The sequence below is a fragment of the Vanellus vanellus genome (genome assembly GCF_965231255.1).
Source record: "Vanellus vanellus genome assembly, chromosome: 5".
Classification (NCBI taxonomy): Eukaryota; Metazoa; Chordata; class Aves; order Charadriiformes; family Charadriidae; genus Vanellus; species Vanellus vanellus.
In genome coordinates this window covers 31307083-31334902 of record NC_138910.1, presented here as the reverse complement: position 1 = coordinate 31334902, position 27820 = coordinate 31307083, and the positions used below count along the sequence as shown (strand labels likewise).

Here is a 27820-nt window from a genome sequence, read left to right as displayed (position 1 = left end):
TTAAAACGTAAAAAGGATGAGCAGCAAACTAATACCTTCATAAATAACACTCTTTGCTCAAAGACAGCATGCTAAAAGAGTATGCTCTGGACTGAATATTGATGGAATATTGTTTGTCAGTAAGGCTTCCAGAATATAGAGGTATCACAGTACTGGAATGACTGTAATAAAAAGAAAGGAAAGGACTTTTCCGTAGCTATGTATGAGTAAATTATGCAGATACATGCACCAAAATAGACTCTTTATTCTTGTAATTGAGCGCTCACAATATTTCCTTTTTTGTACAAAAATGGATGCAACTGTAACATAAAAAGCTGAAGAGCTACACAGAACATAGTATTATTGTATCTCCTGTAGCAGCTTCTTTCCTAATCCTCTTCCAAATCCCTCACATACAAAGATAAATTCTTGCAATCCTGACATTAGGATTATTCTTGAAGTAAAACATAAGCTGTAATCTTTCTGAAGCTGCCTGCTGCTCAGAATTAGGGCTGAGTATCTGAGCATATCCATATTGCAGGGACCCATTGGGGTTCATCCTGTGCACGATGGACTGCAGACAGCAGCTGCGCAGATGCTTCTTGTAAATTGTCATTCACAATCACTTGATCAAAGAACTGACCAAACTGAGCTTCTATTTTCTTAGCCGAATCTTCCATCTCCTGTAAATCTTCTTCCTGTGAGACACAAAGTAAGAAGCTTTAGTGTAGTAAAGAGAAACATACCTGCACAGCATCTGCAGAACACCTTGGGCCATGTAAATAGGAGATGAATAGATAGTTCCAGTGTACTTTATGTCATTTACAGTTTGTTTGAGTCATTTAAGTCTGCTACAATCAGGTCCAAGTCTCCGAAACAGAGCTGACTGCTATATCCTTCCCAAGGAAATACCTTGTGTCTCGTATGCTGCATTTGCCCCAAAAAGGTTATTCTGCTGATGAGTGCTGGCAGAGGATGTTAGGGACTGGAAGGAAAATCCAGTAGCACTTGTGTTCTCATTCCACATTTTAGTTTATTTCCCCAGTGTTCGTGTCTTTCTGCCATAGCAATCATGACTCATTCCCACATGCAACTACAGACTGAGGTCTCCAAAATTTTAAGTTGTTGAATTTTATTATCATTTGCATGGAAACAATTGTGACAATGCACTAGACACATTGTAAATACAAGACATGTATTTCCTACAAGCAGGATTTGTGTTTTATCTATAGAAGTTAGTATAGAATTGATATTGATACTGTCATTAAGCTTATGTGAAATAACAATACAGTCTTATAACTACACAGAAAAAATATTTGATAAAATTACTGAATGAAGCATACTCCAGATATTTCAGTGCAAACAGTTAATATATGTGTTGACTCAAATCTTGCCACAAGGCAGTTAATTAAAACAAAAATTTACAAAATAGCCTCTGCTTTAAAGACATTCTGAAGCAAAATGCCTTGATATCCCTGGTACAAATTACAACTCTTTTGCTTCAAAGCGAATCTGGAGGGGGGAAAAATTCCCAACAAACCAAACCAAAAAAGACAAGAACAACTTAGATTTGATCTGAGACACAATAATCTTTTAAAGAGTTAACACAGTAATATAGAAGAATGCATTACGTTCTAGACACAGAATCCCAGAATAATAAACTGAGCCCCAAATCTCACCTTGAATTTCATGTTCACATAATAATCCGTAATGATCTTGGCATTTTTACGAGTCTGCCTCATGCAGCTTATGCTGGATGGCTTGATGAATATAATGTAGGGCTTTAATTCATGAGTCCGGGCTACTTGTATGCCCTGCAAATTAATAGTAAAAAAAAGTTAAACTATTTCAAGTGTATTCATCCCAGTTTTACTCCCATAAAAAGCCAGTTATCATCTCCAGACCTAGCAGTAATCTTTTTCAGGAACACCTACTTTAAAATGACCTCGCTAATAATCCCTGGACCAGACACTGTTAAGCAACTATAGCATACCAAGCCTTAATTCTGCTTAGTAACCTTATTAGGAGATGCTTTCAAGTCCAGTGAGTGACTGGACGTTGTCATTAACAGATCTCTACAATCAACAAAATTCAAGATGAATCTGAAATCTGTTTTTTTAACTGCTGGAAAGTTACCTTTGGAAAAAGTACACTGTTATTGCTCCATACTGGAAGAAAGTATCCTGCTTTCAGAAATCTTTGTGCTGTGTAATGTTCCCTGATACTAATAAGCATTTTTAAAATAATGCAGTGGAGGGAACTAGAAAAAATAAAAAATAAAAAATAAAAAAATAAAACCAAAAAGCACAGCATGTAAATTGGCCAAGCCACTAGATGTAAAATACAAGTATGCAACTCAGCAATAATTTTCCTACCTCGCAGCAGTTACTGAAGAGTAGCTATGTGCCATTACCTCATATACTTCCCAAAACTTGTCCTTTACTGACAATGACACACCTATTCAAATAGGAAGACTACATTCCCCCCCCCCCCCCCCCTCCTCCCTCTTGTTTTGGAGAAATGTAGCAGAAGAAACCCAAGGACATTTTTAGATGTGAAAAAACAACTAAAGTGTGGCCTAATCTGTCCCTTATAGAAGTCTGGATTTTGAGCAGTACCCCGCAGGTCATGTAACAACTTTTATTTTAAAAAGCACAGACCAGTGCTAACCTAAGGCTCTGACTACACTGGGTCTGCATAATTAGAGGGAAGTCTCTAAAAAGTTACTGAGTGTCTCTTTTTACATTCAGACAGAAGAGATGCTGAAACCCAGTAGCCTGAACAGCTCCTAAGTACTAAATATGCAAGTTAACTTAGGGAGAAGTTTAGTTGGATTTTGCTGGACACAGCTTTAAGTCTCTTAGATATTTACAAACTCAGGCCTTTGCTAGCCTTTTCTTCATCGGCAAATTCAATGCAAAGATAGAAGGAAAAAAACAGTGAATAGCATCTAAGTGAAAAGATTAGCATGGTAAATAGTTCTGAAGTGTTAGAGGTAATTAAAGTAATTAGGAAAAAAAATACAGAAGAATGCAAAGATTGCACTCGAAGTCTTTTTTGCAATGCCCAGCATAGAAACATCTGGTAATTCCCCTAATATTTGAAGCACCTCTTGCCAATATCTGCTAGGGCATATGTGGAAGCTGTGCAAGCTGCCCTTACTCATATAGTAAACATTTGCAAACTGTGGTCCCTAGATGAATGGTGGTCTACATAGCAAGCACTGGCTGGAAGTTCTTGTAATGCTGTTTGGTCATGTGCAACAGCATCTTACTCCCAGCTGTTAAGTTACTTCTGAAGATAAATACATGTGTGATATAATTTCCCGCTTTTGCTTGATTACTTTAATAGTTGCTGGTTTTACCAAAGGGTGTTCAGAGATTGCTAATGGAAGGACACAACTCTCAACTAAGAGGGCTTGGAGGAGGAAATCCCATGCAACAGTCTCCATACGAAAGAATAATCCTTGCTTTAAGCAAGAATGAAAACTAATTTCTGCACCATTCCACCTAATAGTGCAGCTGCTGACTTGGAAACATGAGCAAATGAACTAAACTGATCTGTACATACTTGCCACTGTAGTATTCCCCCTCTTCAAGACCCATGCAAAGAATAATCTATTATTATCAAGCACCATGAGCTAAAGTGAAAAACAAGATAAAGCAACTAACACTGTTCCAATAGCTCAAGAATGTAGAGAGAATTATTTTTCCTTCCAGGAGATACAAACTGTAGCTTCCTGCCCTTTTGCAACTCACCTGTGGTTCTAAATCTATTACACAGATCTTCCCTTCATCAAGGACTGTTCGCACTGCATCAATACTGGTTCCATACAAGTACCCTTTGTATTCCCCATATTCCAGCATTCTGCAACAGCAGTGAGGAAGGAAGGAAGGAAGAGAATGAAAGAGTATTTGAGTCTCAAGAAGGTTCCATTTAAGGGTGAAATCTTCAAATGTAATCCAGTGATCCAGACTGAATGATCATAAAACATAGTGAACACTGATGAACAACTTCCACCTTTGTTCTTCCCCACTACGCTGGGTACAAATCAGAACCATTACAGTTCACATCTCCAAAGCACACATTTTTCACTCATCTTGTTGTTATAAACTATGTGTTTAGAGGTTGTGATTCTAATGATAAAATACTTGTCATTTATATAGTACTAAACTTCATAAATCAGAAGATATCAAAGCACTTGGCACAGCTCAAGGAGTGTAACTTCTGGTGCTGAGATGGTCTGTCTTAGAGGGATTATTGATGCCTAGAAAGGAGCAGACACTTCTGAAAGTTTGGCCCTTACAGTTCAGTTGCTTACATGGAGATGTCACTGCAGAGATTCTGAGATGGAGTTGTAGATCAGGAACAGGTCTGACTCACCGCTCAATTTTAGAAAGCAATCCAGTTTCCAGAAGAATTAAACTCATAATTTACGTGTACATCAAATGAGCTCAGGACTGGAGATCGCACTTTCTTTTAGAAGGATTGTGAGATTAATTGTAGAGGAACTTATTTGCAACTGCACAAACACAGTTTTTGAAGCAATGGGCTCAAATAGTTTGACCAAAATTTACACCAAACATTCACAGTAAGTATGAGTGGAGGAGCTGAGACTTGGGACCTAACTACAAAACTGTCTTTTCTTGGATCATGTAGCATTTTAAGTAACCAAAGTGTAATTTGGCTCTCCTACTTACCTGTGGCTATACACCATGTTTTCAAAAGTTTCCTTTGATACATAGTGATATTCACGACCATTCATTTCATAACTCTTCTGAACACGAGTGGTGTCTGGAAGAAGATACACATACACACACAAATCAACTGCAAGTAAATTCTTGTAATTTTATAAATGAAAATGAGACAACTTTGAAGAAGGACTATAAATCAGTATTTTCATAAATAATAAAGCGAGTTGTTTCCATTTGCTAATCCAGAGCAAAAGCCTTGTGTACTCTACTGGTTGCTCAGTGGCAAGTCCTTGAAAATTAGCAAAGCATGTATGTATTTCTTGGAATGGAAGGAGAGTGGTTTAATCCAAATATCTGTGACTCAAACCAATCAGGAACTGCTCTGGAACTGGCTGCACAACTGTTTTTACTCCTCTGAGGCAAAATGGATTAAAATTCATTTGGAAACATCCCACAAACCTTCCCACACTTGCACCTTTCCCATACCTGGGATCTTAAGCACAAAAGAATTCCTGAATTTTCAACCAGCTTCAGATTCATACATCTCCTGTTTGGTTATCCAAATCACAAGAACCACGTAAGCACAGGTAGAAACAATTTCAGTTATTATGTCAGAAATTAAGCTGTGTAAGTCTCATCTGATACTAGAAGGCTAATAAGGAAAGCTGCAAAGCCTATTAAGCACCAACTTCTGTTGCCTTCTTTCTCATATCTGAGCACTTAAACATTATGAACTTACAATATCCTTAAGAAACATTCTTATTTTTAAATCTAGGAAAAGCAAACATCAAGATTAAACAAAGTCATGCAGATAATCTACTGCTACATAAAGCTTTAAAGGTTTTAGGAGCCATAACTTGAAAATACCCTTGGCTGATTTGCCAAAACAAGAAGATAGTTTAAACTAACCCTTATAGAAGCAAATGAGTCTGGCTTGCCATAGAACTGAAAAAACAGCCATACAGCAAAGAGTGTATGAATACACAAAGGCAAGAGGGAGGTAACTTAAAATTTCCTAATTACGTTTGAAGGAGGTAGTGGGGGAAAGAGGAAGAACATTACATACGAGGTATGGCACTTTGAAACTCTCGTGGGTTACTTGCAATAAGCCTTCGCCTTAGTTCATTCACACCAACTCCTGCAGGACCTAAAAAGTTGGAAAGGCAAATAATATTACTGACAGAGACACTTTTCACATACAACCCCCTTCCCCCATTTTCTAACACATTGCACACACATAAATAAAATGTATATGAGTTCCCAAAAAAATGTACTAGAAGTGACCAAAGGATCTTGATTGATTCAGGGTACAAATCACCTCCTGGCAATATAGCCATACCCAGACGGCAACTCAGCAGTATCATTTTAAAAGAAAAAATATTATCAAATACTTCCAGATTTAGAAAGGACAATGGATTTTCCTTTACTCAGTTTGCTTTATCAGGATCATGGAACACTGCAGAACAGCAGCTTCCTTTCAGTCACTATCATGAAAGACTAATTGAGAGCCTGCAGCCCTCTTAATACAGAATTTCCTATAGTAAACACTATTAAAGGCATCTTTTTAGCTTTCCCTGCTGCCCATGATTGAGATTTTTCTAGTCCGGAGTTTCAATATTATTCTTACCGTTGCCATATCCATGCATTTAGCACTGGCTGTAGAAATGCCTCAATGTAAAGATGTTTTCTAGTAAGTTACAAATGTTTTCTCATCACTTTCTGTACCAGTCCCAACGGAATATAAAAGTGAACCATTTCCCTAACAAAATCCATTATCAACCAGCATTCATAACTGTAGTGCATTTTCTGAGGACTTCATTATTATCTTTCTTTTAAACATTCACTATCTCAAGCAAAGAAAATGATACATACGTTAAACTTTAAAACAACGTGGTCAAATTACAGACAATCTTGAAATGTTGCTTTGAGAGCTACTTGCACAGTCTGCAACCATTGCAATCAGCAGCAGGACACCTCAGTGGATCATCCCATGACTGACTTTTTCCTCCCCTCTATTATAGGTTGTGAGATAATTAACCTCTTACCCACTAGTATAATTAGTCTGTTCCGGTCTGCTGGGTGCCGCTGGTACCTAACTACCTCTTCATATGGAGCTGCAAGAGTGCTGTAACAGTTGCTGGGGCACCGAGCGTGACATGACTGCTGGTTGGTCCGGGATTTCCTGCGACACAGACGCATACTTCTACGGAAACCAGCTGTAAGGGGCAAAGACATCGGTACTAGAAAATACACCCGAGATGCAGGAAACTAGTGCTTTAGTCTAGAGTGTCTCTTTCTAAGCCACACAACGTAATGGTTTTTTGAGCTTTTTGTGAGGTGAAAATTTGTGAATTTCGATGCTGCACTTGGTATGACTGCTTGGTAGAACCTCTGAGCATTAAAATACAGTTAAAGAGGTCAAATCTCACTGAAAGTCGCCTGAAAATTAGTCCCGAATTAAAGTCCCCCAAAAGATCCCCAAAACAAGCCAAAGCTGGTTCACTCTTCTAAAGCAAACCTGGAACATTTGCTCCAGCCTCCAGAATGAATCCAAATATTTTAAAGGTCACTATGGTTTAGTAAAAGGGATAGGTTTGTTGCTCCACCTTACCATCCAACTCTGAGAACCTCACTTTTAGGTCTACTTTTCTAATGAAAGCCCTCATGGTTATTCTCAGTGGGTGACAGACAACAGAACAACATTACGTTCTAGCAAAACTAATCGTGAAGGGAAATCTTAACAGCCAGTTAAATTAAAATAGTGGTGGCCAGGTCTCAGTAGAAACCTAACAGGGAGAGAGATATAAATGGAGAATACAAGCATTAGTAGGAAGAAAGTGACTTCTTGAAGTTTGGAAAACAGAGCAAGTAGAATTCAATTCAGTAAGTCTTTAGGTGAAACAAACAAGGCATTTTATTTAACTTCAGACAAGCACTTAATCTAAGTCAAGCCCCAAACATCTTACTTCTCTTTAGTCATTGCGTACCAATAAAGACTCGTTGACCAAATTCACCAAACTCTTCCTCTTCTAGAATAAGAAGAACAAATACTCATGAAATAAAAAAAACAGTGAAAGCTTAAGAGCTAGACAGCTAACAATTATTGCTGATCCCAAACAAAAACCAGTGTTTCAGTAAACATAGGGAAGTACCATGCCTAATCTCGCGTTCTAGGGGGACCTTGCTATCCAGAAGGACCTGGACAGGCTGGAGAGGTGGGCCTGTGCAAACCTCATGAAGTTCAACAAGGCCAACTACAAGGTCCTGCACGTGGGTCGAGGCAATCCCAAGCACAAATACATGCTGGGCAGAGAATGGATGCAGAGCAGCCCTCAGGAGAAGGACCAGTTGTCTTGGTTGATGAGAAGCTCAACATGAGCTGACAAAGTGCGCTTGCAGCCCAGAAAGCCAACTGTATCCTAGGCTGCATCAAAAGAAGCATGGCCAGCAGGTCGAGGGAGGTGATTGTCCCTCTCTACTCCGCTCTCATGAGACCCCACCTGGAGTACTGCACCCAGGTCTGGAGTTCTCAACATAAGAAGGGCAAGGACCTGTTTGAGCAGGTCCAGAGGAGGGCCATGAAGATGATTAGAGGGCTGGAGCACCTCTCCTATGAGGACAGGCTGAGAGAGTTGGGGTTGTTCAGCCTGGAGAAGAGAAGGCTCTGGCAAGACCTTATAGCGGCCTTCCAGTACTTAAAGGGGTCCCACAGGAAAGATGGGGAGGGACTCTTTTATCAGAGAGTGTAGCGACAGGACGAGGGGGACTGGTTTTAAACTGAAAGAGGGTAGATTTAGATTAGTTATTAGGAAGAAATTCTTTACTGTGAGGGTGGTGAGGATTGGAACAGGTTGCCCAGAGAAGCTGTGGATGCCCCATCCCTGGAGGTGTTCAAGGCCAGGCGGGATGGGGCTTTGAGCAACCTGGTCTAGTGGGAGGTGTCCCTGCCCATGACTAACAAAAAAACCCACCATAATATGAAATTTTCAAATATTTCATATGACCAATCACTAATTCAAAGGACCAATATTTCTGTAAGAGAAAAATTAAATTTAGAAAGTCTTGGAATTTTCTAAATTAGATTTGAAACACAACATTTTATTTTTTTCATTCCTAAGATAACTAGATGCCAGACAATATTTTGAAATACTTACAGTGAAAAAACCTCCACATAATTTAAGCTTTTCAGGTGAAAATTAGCTTACAAGTATTCTTTAGTTATAACATTGCAGTAACCACCAAGTCAGTAGCTCAAGATCAGAAATAAAAAAAATTATAACTCAGTTTCTGCCCAATAGCATGGTTGGAAAATACAATATGCATCTCCTCAGATCTTTCTGGCAGAATAAAGACCTGATTTTATTATTTCTTTTTAATCATCTTTGGGTCAGTGATATCTGTGCTCCAACATCACAGACTAATCTGTTTCCTCCAATTCTTTTTGTCCCCATTCTTATGCTGTTCCTTGTGAAGGCTTAACCATTCAGGCAAGCCTTTTAAGCTTCTACATGTATTTTTTTAAATTAATTATCCCCTATAAGGCTCAAAAATACTGATTTCCCAATAGATCAATGCTCTAACAGTTTAGAAACTATTTTATAAAGGTGATTTGAAAACAAATAACTAAGGAAAAAAATTAGTGTCAGCAGTGTTTAGATTTCTCTTCAAAAAGGACTCCAAATTTTCTTCCAGTCATGTATTTAGTTATCCAAGCTGTGTATTCCCTTTATTTAGGCCTCGTTAAAGCACGAATAAGATACAGAAGACACAGGCATATATTTAAAGGCAGTAATTGTTCCACGGCAAGAACATTATTTTCATTTGCAAAGCATGAAATGTAATGTCTTTTAGCACTAGATTCTTTGACAGTTTGATTGACATGCATAAGCATGCAAGTATCAAAACAGAATTAGATGCATCTTAGTTACTCTACTTTCACATCTTTACACTCTTCACTACTTGTACATTTAAGACAGTTTTATTCCTACATTGCTATATATACTAACAACTCCTTGTTTACAACTGTAGAAAAAACTACTTGGCACAAAACTGCTCGTTCAGGGCAAAGTTCAGCGTACTGTTCAGCTGACATATGCCTGTATCATTTGTATCTTCAGGTCTTTTGAGCCATCATTCAAATCTTTTTGAACATCTCTGCTTCATCTACCCTCTATTCTATAGTATGGAGTGCAGTATAGAATCCTACAGGGAACAAGCAATTCAGCTACTGCGTATTGTAAGAGGAGTGGTAGTTCCTGGTAATGCAATAAACACAGAAAAATTCTAATAGATTAGTGCTTACAGGAGACAGGGAGAAAAAAGTTACTATTACCTTCTTTAAGTTCCTCTGCACGTTCAGATAGAGACAGACATAAAACAAGTAGTTTTTAGAAGACAGTTGATACTAAGCTTAAAAAAAAAAAAATCCAACCAGCATCATCCAATGCATTTAGGAAATTTAGGAAACAGGTACTGCAGGCTTTAAATCTAAAATGTTCCTGTTTGAGCATGAATTCTCAGTTCCCAAAGAACGAGACTCAGCTACAGCATCTCTGTCAGTATTGTGCTTGCAAAATACATCACACAGGTGCTCAACTACTGGTTAAATTAAAGTAAAATGTAGGATAGCAAATACTTGCACCTTTATTCCTGTGACTGTCTGGATACAGCAGGGAGCTGACTCAGCACTGAGTAGTGAATAGGATTTGCAAGACTAATACCCAAGTGCAGTTATCAGAAACATCCTAGCCTGAAAACAAAAGACTGCCCTGTAGACCTGCTGGTTCTGTCTTAAAAGTTTGGGCATTGCTTGAAAGTTGGAAAAGAACAAACCATCCATGATAAGAGAAGGTCTGACTGGCAAGTAGGAACCTTATGGAGAAGAGCAAGTGTAAGGTGGAATGACATTTTCTCCACAAGATTACCAACTGTCTCAAACAAGAAGTTTAGCAGTAGTAGAATTATTTTAGTGGAAAAATGATTCATTTTAGAAGAATTAGTTTTTGCAGAACTCTGAAAATGCTGTAAATAGGTAGCTGTTCCCTAAAAAAACCACCAACCCCCAAACCAGCTTTGTTAAAAAAAAAAAGTACTGATTGATTGTATGTCTTATACATAAATCATTCATTTTATAAAAGCATTTGAGTTTCTTGTATGCCTACCATGCACACAATCAGGAACCCAGAACAGCTCTCCTCTTTACCACATCAGCTCCTACAGGTGCTGGGGATTCAGGCCTCCGTTACCCTAAGGTAATCCAATTATCTGCTGACATCAGTGCAGCCCCTGCTGTTACAGCTTGCACAGGTATAACTGATTAGGATTTGATAAACAGATCTGATACTGATGCACGAGAAAACACACTCACACTTGTGGGATAACGGGACAAAAACCTTATTACTAACGTAATCAGACAGCAAGAGGAAGACTTAAGGTAACAGGATTTTACATAATGGCTTTTCAAGCCAGAATGACTTCTAAAGCTAGAATGGCATTCTGTTTTTTGTCACCTGCTTGTTTTTAAAACAAGTCTATGGACACCCATCTCACAGCAGAACAATGCCAAGGAATTTGGAGTTAGGTCGGAGGAACTTACCAGACTCAAACGTTTCTTCATCTTGTTTAATAATCCAGGTAGCAAAGATATTAAAATAAATTCAAAATTTAATTCTTTTCCTCCTACAGAATTTCAGAATCAGGAATCAAATTTCCAGCTGCTATCAGTCTGTCTCACACATACTTTCCCCACTTCCCTGTACAATGAGGTGGCAAAATACAGCTCACCACGCTTGAATTAACTGTCTGGTCTCTCTCCACCCAGTCCTGCAGGATCACATCCCTCCATGAAAGTTTTGTGAATTACTTCAGGAGAAGGAAGAATGAGGTGTGCTGCTTTAGGGAGCAAGTCAAGCCAACAGTCTTCACATGTACTATTTACTTGTAAAAACCTATTTATTCAGTATCTAAAAACATATTCTCCCGAGATCAGTTTCTTGACAGTGAATTGTGTGGGTTCTCCAAGACTACACTCATCTGTGGCATTAAATATATGATAGACAAAAACTACAGTAACATTACAGCCACAGTCCAAAACCTGAATCAAAAAGGTTGGATCTCATTCAGGCAGATACTTTTAGGGTGGTCCCTCTTTTCAGCCCAACACTTCACTATAAGCACTGTACACAAGAATTGCAAACAGCTCCTTTTAATACACTAATATATGATAAGGTTTCCAGGGTATGAAAAGTAGAATGAGTGTTTTTATTTGGGAAACAAAACTAGGCTTTAACTAGCTACTACCCTGAAGCAAATAGAATAATCTCAAGTGAATTTCAGTTACCTGTTTCCACACACTTCTCATCAATCTGCATGTCATCCTCTACAGATTAACACAAGGAAAAAAAAAAAATCATCTGAATCAGAAAAACACTGGTGAGGAAAAAGACCTTATAGATCTTACAAGACTGAACTCAGACATCAGAAAGAAAACATTTGAAGCTCAGATCAGCTTTAGACATCTTTAAGGATTTTAACACTGTTAAATCCAACTTACTGATGTTCCATGTCTTTAGTGAGCAAAAGGCTCTTAAACTAGTGCTCTGAAGGGCTTGTGGTAGAGAGGCAAACACATCTAACTTTAGTTCTCCTTTTGAAATAATAAAAGGTTTAACATGGCTGTCGCTCTGTTTATCCTGTAGGTATCCATTTATTAAGTATCACCATGACAGAATATAATTTTCCACTCACTCGCTTCTCTCGTAGCTTTAAGTGTGTTTCTTTCCAATATGCTTCACTCACTGAAAGTGTTTTGTTTGGTTTATTTTATTATTATTTTTACAAGGAAGAAAAGGAAAAGATTGATTCAGCTCCCTCTCCATCCCCAGACCACATAAATTCACGTCCTTGAAATGCAATCTCATGGGTTTGGGCAATCCCATGGTATCACAACACTGCACTGTTTGTGTGTTCTGTTCTTGTGTGCCTCTCCAGGTAGGCCCAGTAGGAGCTATTTACCAGTTACAGGGCAATTGTCAGGGCATCTGCCAACCATATTCTGCCCATACATGTCCTTTAAAGAAATACTCTCTCGGAACTGCTCAAGGCAGCTGCTGAAGATGGAACAGAAAGAGGGAGAGGAAAAGAGAAAGGGGAAAAAGTAGTCTTTCCTTCCTCAAAGCAATCCATCCAAACTGTCAGTTCCCTACTAGATAACGCATAGGTTAACTTTCCACTTCAACACAATGTACACTTCTACTATTTCAAGAGAAAAAAGACTTGATTTCAATTATGCTAAGCTCACAAAATGCCAAGAACTTGGGTTTCTTTTGCATGGATCTACCAAACTGCTTCATTTCTGACTTTTTAAAAAGCCTACAAAACAATGTGCTATATTGATTCCAGGTACAGGAATGCAATATTGTCCAGATGCTATCTCCTACCTTCTTCGACAGTGCTTACTGCCCACAGCATATCCATTGAAGCAGTTAAAATGCAATAAAATTATGGTGAAAAAGAGCTCAAGCTCTAATAAACAAAGTAATTAATGCAAGAAGAATCCTAGGCAATGAAACACAATCTGGGAGTTATCAAAAGAGACATACTAGTGTAAAGAACCATAGAATAAAATGGGGAGAGAAAAAACAGGAAGAATGTTCTTTGTCTGGGAATAATTGGATGTTTACAGAAAGTTACAGTTGGCAGAGGATAATGTTTCTGGATTGTCACCACGAATAAACTCATGGGAAGCATAGCTTGTCTTACAACTCAAGGAAAATGTTCTATCTTTCAATAATTTTGATGACAAAGAAACCTTCTAAACATATCACATGGCATCTTACAGTGCAGAAATGTTATCTATGACCCTGGAAAGCCAGGCTAGTACAATTGTCACCACAGACTTATTCACACCCAATTCTCCTAGAGACCTCCTAGATCTCACAGACGTCAGTAGGAGTCGAATTCACAGCTTCTCTCACAGTCAGATCCCAAGTACACTGGAAACAACAACTACCACCATCACTACTGCAGGTCAACTACCATTAAGTATTTATTTTCCTGGGGATAGTTAACGCAATTCTGAGGTTACGATATGACTCCAGAAACAATGTCTTTGAATTAAATTGAATTGCATAAGCTTCTATTTCAGTATCCCTGGAAATTGAGACAAAGACCTTTCTTTCCTACCCTACCATTCAAATAACTTTTCACTCACACATTGATGATTTGAGACAGAGATGGGGCTGGAAAGGCTGAGACCACCAGAATTCTCGTTGCTTCCTACATAGAAACAAATTTATCACAGTTAAAGAAACAAAACAGTCTACAAGCACATTATGCGCAAGTCAGATTGACTGCTTACACATAAAATCAATCAGTACTGAGCTGACGGAAGACACCAAGCACGGAAACATTACCTATGTTTTAGCCCACTGCAAAGTCCTGAAAGAAAGCCGACATGTTATCAGAAGTATCTAAAGGTGATTTCCAAATCAGCAGCCCAAAAGTATTTAGAGTATTTTGAGTTTATATATAAGGACAGGAAGATAAGCCATACTGTGGTACAGACTCCTGGAAATAGGAGAGTGTGCTACTACTATGTGTAGTAGCACTACTGCCTCTGTTCCTACACAGAGCCTCTTGTTTGCAGCCTCAATCACAACTTAGTTTGATTTCCGCTTTCATTATACAGACCACAGCTAGGTTTAGGTATAGTACAAATCAAAGCTTATCATCTACAATTGCATGGCCTTATGTTTTCCTGAGGGTAACACAGATGGGACATGCGGTTAGAGTTAAACTACTGTGGTTCTGAAAGCATATAGTGTAAAAATAATGGGCTATTTATGCAGAAAATAATAGGCAAGGGATCCTTGTTCTTCCTTGAGCATATTTTTTTGTTTCTCTCCTTTCTTTTAATCTGGTCTACTTAGTTTTGACCAAAGCTTAAGAGGTTGATCATGCCTCACAGACCATCTTTAAAAAAAATAGCATTTCTTTATACAGCTATGCCCTTATACTATATGTTTAGTATCCCACTCTTCCCCCCCCCCCCCTCCCCCCGCCTTTTTTTTTTTTAATCATAGATGATGGTCCTAAACAGTCGGGGCCCTTAATTTCCACCCATCTTTCCACTGCTACACTCCACTAGATGTCTTAGCAAATAGCATAGCGATTAGGCAACTCTTGTGAACTTACTAGGTGTCAATTTAAGATGATATAGGTGCTTTCAAAAGCTTGTTCTCACATAGGCACTCTTAAGGGAAGGAAAGCAAGAAGTTGGAGACCAGAAACAGGAAAGATGTTTGTCAGATGTCACTCTGAATCATACTGCTATGCAACTTATGAAAATTTTAAACAGCAAAGTCGGAATAACTGGCTAATTTTTGAACTGGAAATCAGAAAACTGAAGACTACTTTACCTTTTAAGAAGATGATTTGAGGGTATAAGTCCAGCACAGGCACTGAGATCTGAAACCTTCCTAGCCTGCCACCAGAGAGCATCATTCTGGTCCACAATCTGGAGTATTTCACCCTTCTTAAAAGGCAAACCTGCATCGGCACATGGTATGGCAGGATCTTGCAAGGGCCAGTAATCTGCCATTGCTCGCACATAGAGCTGGTAAAGAAAATATACATGAATAAGTGGAAGCCATGTTTAGAACAGATACAACATGAGCTTTATAATCACAGGGCGAGATATTGCTGCTACTTAAGTCAATTCATGATGAAGTCAAGTTTTAAAAACAAGATCAAGCCCCAAACCCTATCTGTTCATTAAGGGAGAAAAAAAAAAATCATCTCATACATTGTGAGAAGAATTGACCTTCAACTTGTAGATCCCTCTGAAAATGTCTTCATTACACAACTATATTTCAGCTTACTATCTTTACTGCTTCAGCAACAGCACATTGATGTCAGCTGAGAGGTGGCCATAAAGGCAAGTAATGCTTTAAGGATTGTGATTAAGTTTTAAACAACACCATTTGTTTGTATCACACCATTAGACTTTAACGGCATAGCTGTTTCCATTAACAATTTGGAAAAAAGAATGTGTCTTACTGTTGTTTGGTTGCTGACAGGCCGATCAGAAACTGGAATTAACTTGAACATAATTGTCCCCTGAGACAGGGCCTAAATGATTAAAAAGGATTAAAATATGACTGGTATCCAACACAAATAACCAAATATCGGCAGCACAAACTTAACACAGCATGGCTTTGAGGTTACTATAATGTCTATATTACAAATAGACTTCAGGCAGACAGACAGTATGACAATATTGGTTTGTTTTGTTTTTTTCTCAAAAGGAAACTCAAGAATGAAACTTCAAACTCTTGCTAAATATTTTTAATTCAATGAAATCTATTTTTCATTATAAATATATACAATTTCAACATTAATTGATACCAAACTTTTCTACTGAAAACTAATTTAAATTAGCAGCAGGGTCTTGTTAGACAAGTGATGTAAAGGGGGGAGGAAAAAAATCATGTTTAAGAATTAAGCACTCTAATAGAGTTTGTATTATACCTAGAAATAGTACAACCAAGGAAATAACACATAGAAAGACTTGATACTGATTACACAGAGCAATACCTTACTGACCGGCACTTACGCTTTGCGGTGAAGAACCCTGAAAGATTGTGGGCAAAATGATGAGTAAGTAACAGGGACAGCTCAACAGATTTCTTCATAAGAATTTTGACAACAGTAATCACCACTGCCCTTTTTTGCAAGGTGAGGTATAGAGCGTACGAGCTCATTCACTCTGCTTTAGTGTATTTTGTGACATGGACTCTTATTAGAACAGCATCTTTCCACTACTTTCTTGTGGAATATCAACTGAGTGGAACTTCCAGAAAAATTATGAATCAGTAAAGTCTGAATAAATTAATATTTTCCCCAGAAGCTGCAGGTGGAATGGCCACAATTAAGTTAATTTCTGTCCAGAACAGGGGTTAAATTTAATTCTGGTTTCATATGTTCCGATTTCATGAGCCGTTGTGAACTTCATCCACAGTAAGGAAACAATCTGAATTTTCTGTTAAAATTTTCAGACTTTCTCCTCTAAGAGTGTGAGTGAGCGAGTATAAAAGAAACAGCATACTCTTAAGGTACAAAGTAGAAAAAAGATTCAATACCAGAATATTAATAACTTGCTCAGGCTCAAGTCCCTCAACAGAAACTCCATTTACTTCCACCAGTTTGTCTCCAGCATACAGCAACCCTACAGTGAAAACAAGGATGAAAGCAGCAGCAGCAGTTTTGTCACAGCATGGATTATCTTGAGTAGGCGAGGCAGGGACACACAGACATACCACAGGTTTGGAAGTCAGCATTAAAAGTTTCCATACACCAGGTATGCAGGAAGACATTTTGGAATTAGGCTATATTGCCCCTGGATAGGACTGCAGTGGGTCACAAGAAGTTTGCATGCTGCAGTTTTCTTATTTCCTCCCACCTCCCCCATGCAACATGTTTACAATCTATTGATGATTTGCCTTAAAAGCACCAGAAACATTTTAATATAGCTCCATGTCCCAAAGTAATATCTGAACCTATTCTAGCTAAATCCATTATATTACTATACCATGAGACTTGGAATCAGACCCTTAAAAATTCCAGGTGCAATGGGAGGACTTGGGACTCCTCTCTGTCTTTTATGAAGTCTTTACAATATTATTTACTTTTACATTTTCCTTCAGCTCAATTAAAACATTGATCAAACTAGGAACTTAATCAGCTATTGTCTACAGTTTGGGTTTTCTTCTCTAATATAAAGGCCAGAAAATACCGAAATAAATAATTTTCTAATGATTACAGTTCAATTTTACTTCTGCTGTTTTACATTTCAGTTTTGTTACATTTCCCAAGGAACATGGAACACATTCAACTCTAGGATGACAAAGTAGTAATATTTCCAAAGGAAACTCCTTGGAAGGTTGCTTAGCAACTAATGGTACCAAAGTGTTTAGTAGACTAATGCCAAGAAGTATTACTACATATTCCTTATCTTATAGAATCACAGACTACTGATGTTTTCCATTTCTCCATTAGGGAATGAGGTGCTGGTATTCGTACTACACTGCAATTTGGGATATTCCTGATTAATGTCATAACAGATTTATGCAGGTATTGGTGCCAAGAATACATAATGAAAACTGGATTTGTACCTCAACTCAGTCTCAAAAGTAGCACATTCATATGAAAATTAATGAAACCAGAATCAGTAACTGCAATGTATCACTATTTACAGTCCTGTCCAATGTACACATCTTCTTGCTCTATAATGGAAGACTAATTGTAGAAGCAAAGCTATTATCTTACTTCAAATTTCTTATTTCAAGTTCAATTTTTTGTATTACTTTGTTTCAAATTATACATACCACTTCTGTCTGCTAGCCCACCATGGATCACACGGGCAACCATTATGTCACCTGTTATCTCATGGCGTTTAATGGTGGCACCCTGGCAAATGAAAATAAAGAAAAAACACACCGATCACTGAAGAACGCCTGTAAGTTTCCTTTCACATCACAAGTCTGATCTTCACAATGACAAAAAGGCATTGATACACCCTTTTCAACACCACACAGATCTAGTGATAACGTATCATTATTGGTACTAAGTCCTTCAATGTCTTCAACTTCCATCATGCTGAAATAACCTCATGTAACTTAATGTAAGAAATCTTTTCTATCTCAAAAATTACAGCCATCTTTTCCTAAAAGAGATTAGTTAAGCTATACGATGTTTTCTGCTTATAAGCACAAATGATTTCTAAAGAACCTTTCAGAGTCTCTCCTCCCTTCCTTAATATTTTGGCCAAGGGAATAACTCTCAATCCAATTTGCATTTTCATTATATAAGATAAAAACATCTGCCACATGTTCAGACCCCGAGCAGACAAGGCACTGAACAACCTGCTCTAGCTGCACCCCCACTGAGCAGGGCTACATGGTCTCCTAAGGCCCTTTCCAACCTCAACAATTCTTGTGATGCTATAAAAACCAGACAAGAACGCACACAATCTCTGTGACATTTCTGGGAAGAGACCAATATGCACGTGATGCATTATCAATGCTTGTGTAAGTTAAAATAATTTGACAGACATCAGAAAGCTCCCTCACCAGAGGCTGGTTGTTTTTCACTAAGCAAACAATCCTCATAGCTTCCTCACTTTCAGGTATGTTGTCTGGCAGCGGTGGAAGGGTTGGTTCAAAATCTTTCTGGGCCACAGTATCATGAGCAGATAGCAAGGCCTGTTACAAACAAAAACAAGCAAGCAAACCAGCCCATAAGCAAAGATCACACAATAGAACAGCTTTAAACAGTGAGTGGTCACAAAACAGAAATCAGCGAATAAGTTTCTACGTGAATATAGGTACCTTTCACACATTGACATTTTCTTCTTTTCACTTGGAAACTCAAACAATGAAATAAAGTTTTAAGAACAGTTCCTCTCTCTGCTTCTGGAAAACTTACAAAAGATGAAACATTTCTATTTGGAGCTGTAGGGTAAAGAATGCAGGTTTTGCAATTAGAAGGAAAATTTGGTTTTATATGACTGCATCAACCACTCAAAATTTAACTCTGTAAGAAACATCTCTCTCAAACATAGCCCTTAAATAAAACGCAGCCCACTGGCAGGTACTTCAGATACACAGCCCACATCTGATTTCACAACTAGGTTAGTTCATGACTAGGAAACTATGTCTCTCTGCCAGTTCTTGTGAACAGCTGGCCATCTGTTTCCATTCTCACTGCAGACATCTCTATGAGCAAACTTTTTCTTTCCTTAAGCAAAACTTGCCTTTAAGTGTGGAGCTCGCAGTAGTCGTCTTAGCTCTTTGATCTCTCCAGACTGAGGGGCTTCTCGCAGTAACTCTACCACCTGATAAATGTAACAGAGAAAGCATGGAGACTGGTTCTGGAGGACAATAAATTTAGAAAGCTCTAAATTGCATTTAGAGGAATATGGTATGGTAAGAGTGTTAAGCCCCCAACATTATATGACTCGGAACATATCCATACAGTTTGCTTTAGAATTGGACAATATGACTGCAGCTGCACAACACTCAGCCAGGCTTAATTTAGTTCAGGCACAGTACCATGTGCTCTACATTAGTTTTTTCTCCTATGCCTCAACCAATTTCATCAGTAGTGTCAGTTTCTCCACTTAGTCATTAACTCTCAAACTAATTCAGAAAATTAAGAATTAATCAGCTATTATGATTAGAAAAAAAAACAAACAGCTTTTCAAAATCCTCATGTCAGACTGCTTGATTGTAACCATAACACTGAGCCCCATGGCTACATGGGAAGAAAAATATACGGCCAGTGGTTAAAACAAACAATTTATGTATTCATTACACCAGCCAGGGCTCACGCAGTCTTGTGATCACAGTGGTACATGTTTCTCCCCCTTCCCTTCCCCCCCCCCCCCCCCCCCCCAGTAAGTTATCAAGTAGTTTGCCAAATGTGTGAGGAGAGAATCTTTCAAGTTTATATAGTGCACTCAGACCTGAGACACAAATACCAGAATGCTGTTATCTGCAGCTAAGTCGACTAATTTGGTATGAGTGAGTAAAGCAATACACTATGTATATACAGTCTTACCTCACGAGTCAATGCACGTGCCTGCAGTGTGACAGGAACTGGTCTTTTTCCAAGGTAGTTTTGGAGGCATTCATAAATCTATTGCATGCCATAACAGACAAGACAGTGCAATGATTTTACGATCTCTTCACATGGTTATATAGATACATACAGAACACACAATGGACAGTTATGCTGTAGTTTTGAATTTTCCAGTAAGAAAACCTGATTACACAGGACAATAGCCTGATAGCGTCAATTCTGTGACTTGATTCCTTCCTCTAGTTGCCAGCCTGATTAACAAAGTAAATTTAACTTAAAGCAAAATAAATTGCTGTATTTAAAATGGCCTTATGGACATTCTTATCCACTGCAAGTTTTTCTTCTTTAAAATATAAAGATTTAAAAAATCCTTGTTAGAGGAGAAGCAGAATTTGTACAGAATTTGTCTCATAGATACAATTCTGCTCAAGAGAGAAACACCAGCTAAAACTCTATTCTATAACAACATAAAATCTTCAACTACATATCAGATCAGTGTGGGTAAAACCAAAAAATATAATTTCACAAGCATCCATGCCAAAGAGTGGGATGCATAGCCATACAGAGATTTAAGAACGGAAAAGACAGCTGAGCAGTGCTGTGTTCAGCCTGTCTCTATCTCCCTGGCCTTAATACAGACAGGTAAAGTAGAGCTTTAATGTCTAGGACATTGCAAAAGAGAGTATATTTTTTTTCTTTAAAGCAAAAGTGGTTTTGTTCACCTTGGCTGCTGATGTTAGGACTGACATTAGGACTATGAGCACTTAGTGTAAATAAGCATTTATTGTCCTGATATGGCAAAAATAAAGTAGCTATTCCCTAGAGATTGTTCTCTAGGAAGCCTTTGCTGTCACAGGTGAATATTACTTTACCTTTAAAAGTGCTTGCAGCCAGCGAGATCTGAGCAGGTCATATAACATGCCAACGCCATTGACATCTCTTTTACAGAGCACACTCAGTTCTTGTAGCACTAGAGTCAGAACATGAGATACACCTGAGCCCAAGAAACAGAAAAGCGCAAGACATTTCAGTACAAATAGAAGACCAACCAAAGCCAAACAGTGACCCAGGCCTTTGAAAAGCATCTTTCCTAACTTTATACTTCCAAGAAATGCACCCATTTCCTGCCTGCTTTGCTTGTTTCCTGGAATCAACTCTGTTGCAGAAGAGCTTTATTTTATTATGTTATTAACCAGCAGGGTTAGATCAATACTAGCAATTTTCAACTGACCTGTGAGAAAAACACACCGGGAATCTCATACGTATCAGTCTGGGTTCAAGTTGCCTAGTTCATTTTATAGGCTTTTCTTTTGGATGACCCACTGTTTGGGCCAGGAACCATCTGTTTTTCTCCACTCTTGAGAAGTGCACATATGTTGGAGAATATCACGAATAATAATGAAAATTCCTGCCAAATACATACCGTTGTCACAGACACCCACAACAGGTTCCAGGAAAGGGGAAGAACCATTCTTACTATTAGAAGCAGCACTTGATCTGTTAGGAACGGTATTCTAATACAGTGGAAAACTGAAAAATCCAGTGTCTTTCTAAAATCTCAAGGAGGCAGAAACTAAGAGGTTAATACAATACCATACCAAATGCTAGGAGTTGGATTTATTAAGTTTTATGGACTTTTTAAGAATCCATGAGTTGCATGCCTGACTCCCACTGAATGTCAAAGGAAAGTTTGTTCTCAACCTTTGTGTATTTTGGTAAGCACAAGCTGCCTCTTTGCTTTTTAGTGCCAAAGTAATCACACAATATGATTGCAACTGGAGACTTCCCTTTATATTTATTTGTTTACAACATTAAACTTGGCATGTTTCAATGAACAATACTGTAATACGAGAAAAATGTTGAAATAAACCCAAGAGCTTCTCAAGTTACATCAGCCAGAGTCGGAACAATAATTTCTTAAAACTTAAGCTCATCCAGCAGACACAGAATAATAGCTGAATACTCTCTATTGCAGGCAATATCATCAGCTGCTATCATCCAGTCACCACAGCTATCCTAAACATGGAAACCCTTCTTTACTTATTTCTCTCCTGAGCACAATGCTTATAGCCATTGACAGTTGTTTCCTGATCAGCTCTAGACCTCGATGTTACCAACACTTATGTGAGATCTATCTTCAACTTCAATTTCGCTGAGGTATTTTCCTCATGCATGAATTTATACAGGTACTTGCCTGCTAAGTTTCTGCAGATGGGACCTTTTGCCTCAATCATCAGGCAGAATTATTGATTATCCAAATGGGGAAAGCCTCGAAGTGTACCTCATTATCAAAAGAAAAAGCTGTTTCTGGAAAGCAGACACCTAAGCACTTACAAAAATGATAAACTCAGTGAACCCTGATTGTGAGCCCCACACGGAAATACCTCCCAAATCACAGTTAACTTAAAGGGATTTTCTTCTACAGGAACTTCCTTGTGCATAACAGAACATTACCTTTGGTAGAGGCACTTTTTAAGATCTTTTCCTCATTACTGGTTGCCTCTTTTTGAGATGACTAACTACCTCCTAGAATGATATCCCTACATCAAACTGGGTTTAAATAAATCAAGGTATTCCATACAGAAGCACAAACCTTCAACCAACAGAGAATCATTTCCTTAAGCACGATACCCTTCTGGCAGTTATTAGTAATTGTTGATATAGCTGCAGAGACCCTGGACTTTATAAGCCAGAAACAAATGCCAGGTATTCTCTTCTGATGCTCTCTAAATTAACTGCATATCACCATTAAACATCAAGAATTATTCAAATTATTAAGTATTAATACTTCTAGACATGTTCATCTCTCTCATGACTCAATGGATGAAGAGTTACAGGGACCAAGAAATAAAACTTTTTGTCAGTTTTCTTTCTTTTTGAAAAAGAGATGTAAAAGTTATGAGTACCATTATCTTGACTGCAGACTGTTGGCACCTCCATCTCGTCCTTTATTCAAGGAGATTCCACCCACTTCTTTGAGTACTGCACTCACACCAAGTAGGCTTCACAAAGGTAGATGCTGAACTGGGGAAAAGAGTACACTCTCATCAGAATACTGTCAGGTATTTTAGATTGATAAGGAAGCAGAATTTAAAAGAAGGGACAACCATTCATATTTGAAGTGCACAACAGGTTGCAAGAGTAAGTTAAATACATGAGTTCCACCTGTAAATTCAGTTACCCACCAGCATCCAAAATGCAGACAGACAAACCTTAACTGCAATATGACATTTTATTTCCTTCACGGAATTGTCATTAGCTTGCTTCATTAGGCCATCTAAAATAACAAGCTATTTTGTACGTCTTCTGTTCCCCAACTTTTTAAGTGCACTACCATGGAAATTTATATTTTTCTTCCAAAGACTTTTAAAGCTTGTTTTAGGTAACTATAGCTTGGAAAATAATCACATTCAAGAACATAATACAATTAATTCCTCTAGCTATTGACAAAAGACTAAAATTGAAAGACTCTGGAGTTTCATTGAGCAAGGACATGATTTTGCAAAAAAAAAAAAAAAAAAAAAAAAAAGCTCCCTGAAGGATTTGTTCCACAAAGACTTTGTATTTTCCTCTATTTCCTCACAGAGCCAAACCACAAAAGCCTCTCAAATACAAATTAAAAAACCCCCACACACCTTACCTTACTGGTATCATCATCTCTCTCAGGCAATTTATAATTGGTTGTTACTTTTAGAGATAGAATCAAAGAAGTTATTTTCTAATCTGAGAAAACCCTCCTATATTATCTTTCATTATAAAAAGCAGCGTATACTGCCTTACTATTTTTTCTTTAAACTTTAAAATAGGAATTTCTAAGTAATGCAGGAATCCAACACAACACTAATTAATCTGTAGCCATGTCGCACTGAACTTTTTGCATATAAAAATAAGCCTTCTAAAATTTTCTTCTCTCCCATAAACTTCTGTGGCAACCTATCACTAACCTATAATGTTCCCTTAGACTAAAAATGGAAGAAGGTCTTCAGTTTACTGCTAATAGGAAACAGTGCAGTACAAGATTGCTTCAGAGAATTCTCAGAACTCCTCTCTGCAAACAAGTATGGAAATTCCCCAGGGAACACCATATAGTGCCTTTATACCCCAGTCCATTAGGAATCCATATATGAAAGATCTGAAGTAATTCAGAATCTTCATTACATCCTAGTTGATCTATCTTCAAATCACATTTGATACAAGTTTGAAGATGTTGTCATGATTACCAGTATTGTAAGATTACTCTTAAAGACTTAAATATTTGAACTGGTCACTCACAAGATGATTCAGAGTACGAGTTAAAAAAACTGTACCATCAGATACCTGAGCACCCCAGCCAATAGGAACCACAGTGTGACACTGTATGCACAGTGAATGGCTTACCAAATTTTCTTAAATATACAGCAGTTTATCTCCTGGATTAGTAAAGCAAAAAGGCAGCCATTTTCCTCAAGATTGTTCTGCGGACAGAAAACATCAAAGGTACAAGCAGGAAAAGTATTATCTTGATCTGCTTATAAAAGCAGAAGGCATTACTGTCACTTTTACTGCACTTCTTAATACTTATTTTTAGAACATGCTTCCTGTCTCCTGTTAAATCACAAAACTGCTTTCAAAAGGCAGCAGAAATTAAGGGGGAAAAAAATTAGAAGTTATGAGATAATGATTCAAACATTTCACTACTGAGTATTGGTAATTCATTTCAAGTTACCTCTACGGGATACTCAGTGATACATCTTATTGAAATTCCAATCCAAAGATTGCTTTTAAAATTATGATTTCTTCTTCACTAACAAAAATACAGTTTGATCCTCCCCCAATACCTAATGCAACATTTCCATTTCAGTGTTATATTATACTGCACAATCAATTTTCCACTGGGAACAAACATTTTTCATATTTTATGAATGTAACACAATCCTTCTACCACACATCCACTGGGAATTGGGTTTGAGCTGCAATTATTTCAGTTTTTTCAATAGTCTGAATTCTGTTCCTTTAAGAGTTTGCCTTCCCCTTTAAGCTTCGCTGATCTGCCTAATGATGGATTTAAAGCAGGCCATATAAATCCAGTCATGAATACCTGTTTCTTAATTACTGAAGACATTAGGAATAGGACAGAAATCTTTACTGTGGGATAGTATAGACATGGAAAGAGGAATTCCTATGTTGCAAAGTACATTCAAGACAGTGGCACTCCTGGTTTTCACTGAATAACAGCAATATGAAAATATAAGTAACCCTCAGCTTGGTTGATCTCTCCCCCCCCCCCCCCCCCCTTTTTGGAAACTAAGAGTCTATAGCTCCAGATTCAGCTGCAGAAGATATGGTACTCAGTCTGCGAGTTACGTCCTAAAAGGAAACTTCTTCTGACAGCTTATCCCATAAACTACATTTCAGAAGCCTCATTTCCTATTACTATTATTATTACTAATTCTAAAGCTTCTCTAGCTTTTATTACTCATTTTTTTTCAGATTTTTCAAGAACTCAAGACAGACCCTGCTGACATCTGTTGGTTCCCAAGTACAATGGCTGTTTCCTGTGCTTTATATAGTCTACATGGACATCCAACAGCGTACTCCCAATTCAAAATCCTGATTACAGCTTTGTGGTAAAGGCTGTTTGAAGGCAAAAGAAAAGAGCATGTCCAAACATTTCAGATGGACTACAAGAGAGCCAACTCCTGATCTGTATGTTATATTTCACATACTGAAAGTCCAGGTTTAAAAATCTCATCACATACATCCCTGAAAAAAAAACAAAACCAAAGCAACTCAGCTTTTTTCCCCTCAAAAAGAATAAATGAGTAAAATACCTGTTATAATACAGCTGGGCTTTCTGGGACAACTCCCTTAACCCTAGCTGAATTTGTTTGGCCAACTTCCATCTACAAATATATTTTGTTTGTCAACTGTGATCAACTTTACTTATTAATATGCATCTGTTACCAGATGGATCTTGGTTCATTCAAGCATATATAACTTTTATCCATAAAGAGACACTGCCATCCAGAAGGCTCTCAACACATTGTACTTACAGTACCTTCCCATTCAACAAAGTCCAGTTCTCTCCAGAACAAAACTCCAGTTATTTCAAGTCTAGATCTGGCTTTTCCTATGTTTTGTCCTATTTAGCTTTGAGGCATCAGACTGCATGCCCTTTTAAGTAGGGTGGGACCCTGCAAACACATATAGGGAAACACGTGAAAGACAAGAAATATTTCAAAAGCTTTTTGGTTTAACTAGTTAAAAGAAAGTTTAGAAGAGCCCTTAACCTCAAAATAGACAAGCAAAGCCCCTCATTTTTTTTTGTAAAAGATTCCTCAGATGCATACTGAAAACTGAATCTTTTCACTTGTGGTAACTGTAGTGAAATTATCATAATCTGAAGACATGCTTTGTTCAAGTAGTGTTGTCTACCAAACCAGCATGTCACTGTACTGACAATTAGCATGGCTTATATTCTATTCAAAACAAAGAAGTTTAAAGGAAAAGAGGAAAAAAACCCGAAACAACCATCTCCAGTGTAGTCTTAGGAATACCTTAATCAAGGTCCCTTTTAGCCTTTGGGAGCTGGATCATATTTATTTCTTCTTAGCTAGGATAGATCTTCCACAGCACATGACTCAGAATGGGAAAGAAGTAAACAAAAGCAAGCAAGTCACCCTGTTGTTGGCAATGAAAGAATATTCTACAATCTTCTACTGAACAGTTATTTCATTTTTAAATACACCACTGAAAATCATCCTGCAAATAGAGACAAAGAACAACATTTCTGGATATACTAAAATACTTCCAATTCTGTTAAAATGCAAACCGATATTGTTACCCCATTAAAATACTCACGAGATTAATTTTTTGCCTGCCCCCCCCCCCCCCCCCGGGCCTTGTAGCTTCTGGTATCACCACTGCTTCTGTAGAGAACAGATGTGGGATTAATGTGAGTGTGTTTAGAAGTTTTAGACACACTGTCTTGAAGGTTGACTTCAGATTTCCAAGAAAAACTGGAAAAGCTACTGAATGCTGATTGCTTGCCTTTTTGGGTGAAATCCTCGGGTATAGCTATCAGAGAGCTGGTAGGGTTAGTAACAAACAGAGTTAGTAACCCTTCCACCCATTGTTGCCTTTTCAAGCTACAGAGTTTATGCTCACACTGTCAGAAGCAGCATTTAAACGTGAAAATCTGTCAAGTTTTTAACAAGCACAGATCACCTCATTCATAAAGTATTAGCTGTTTCATATGTTCACACAACAAAAGGAAAGCCGCTTCCAACTGCGAAGCCTGGTTTCAGCAGCTGTCAGCAATAGATGATGAAAAAGTCCTTACCAGAAGTAAGAATAATATGTTGCTTCTGTGCAGTTCTTCAGAAAAAGACCTACTAAATTGCTTGCTTAAGGGGAAAGGTCAGAGTTCAAACAAACTTATAACCACTACTGTGCCTTCATTTCCTGAGACTTGTATCTACACAGACTGCAAGGCCAGAGCTCAGGGTCTCCTCATCCTAGGGATCTAA

At 38.0% G+C, this 27820-nt stretch overlaps 1 protein-coding gene across 1 annotated transcript; it reads right to left on the bottom strand.

Annotated features, from left to right (window-relative positions):
• Nucleotides 1-245: 245 nt before the first annotated feature.
• On the bottom strand, nucleotides 246-26404 carry MPP4 (MAGUK p55 scaffold protein 4). Its single transcript, XM_082483494.1, has 23 exons — nucleotides 26350-26404; nucleotides 24690-24766; nucleotides 23219-23336; nucleotides 21185-21306; nucleotides 20292-20369; nucleotides 19486-19566; nucleotides 18803-18934; nucleotides 18059-18140; nucleotides 16814-16899; nucleotides 15732-15803; nucleotides 15092-15288; nucleotides 13885-13949; nucleotides 13112-13129; nucleotides 12013-12051; nucleotides 11269-11289; nucleotides 10006-10020; nucleotides 7661-7702; nucleotides 6719-6889; nucleotides 5740-5820; nucleotides 4680-4773; nucleotides 3738-3846; nucleotides 1659-1793; nucleotides 246-677 (listed from the first exon to the last, which is right to left on the bottom strand). Exons 3-23 carry the CDS (start codon nucleotides 23250-23252, stop codon nucleotides 486-488), a joined length of 1866 nt encoding a protein of 621 aa, XP_082339620.1. The 5' UTR covers nucleotides 23253-23336; nucleotides 24690-24766; nucleotides 26350-26404; the 3' UTR covers nucleotides 246-485.
• Between the last annotated feature and the right edge of the window lie 1416 nt (nucleotides 26405-27820).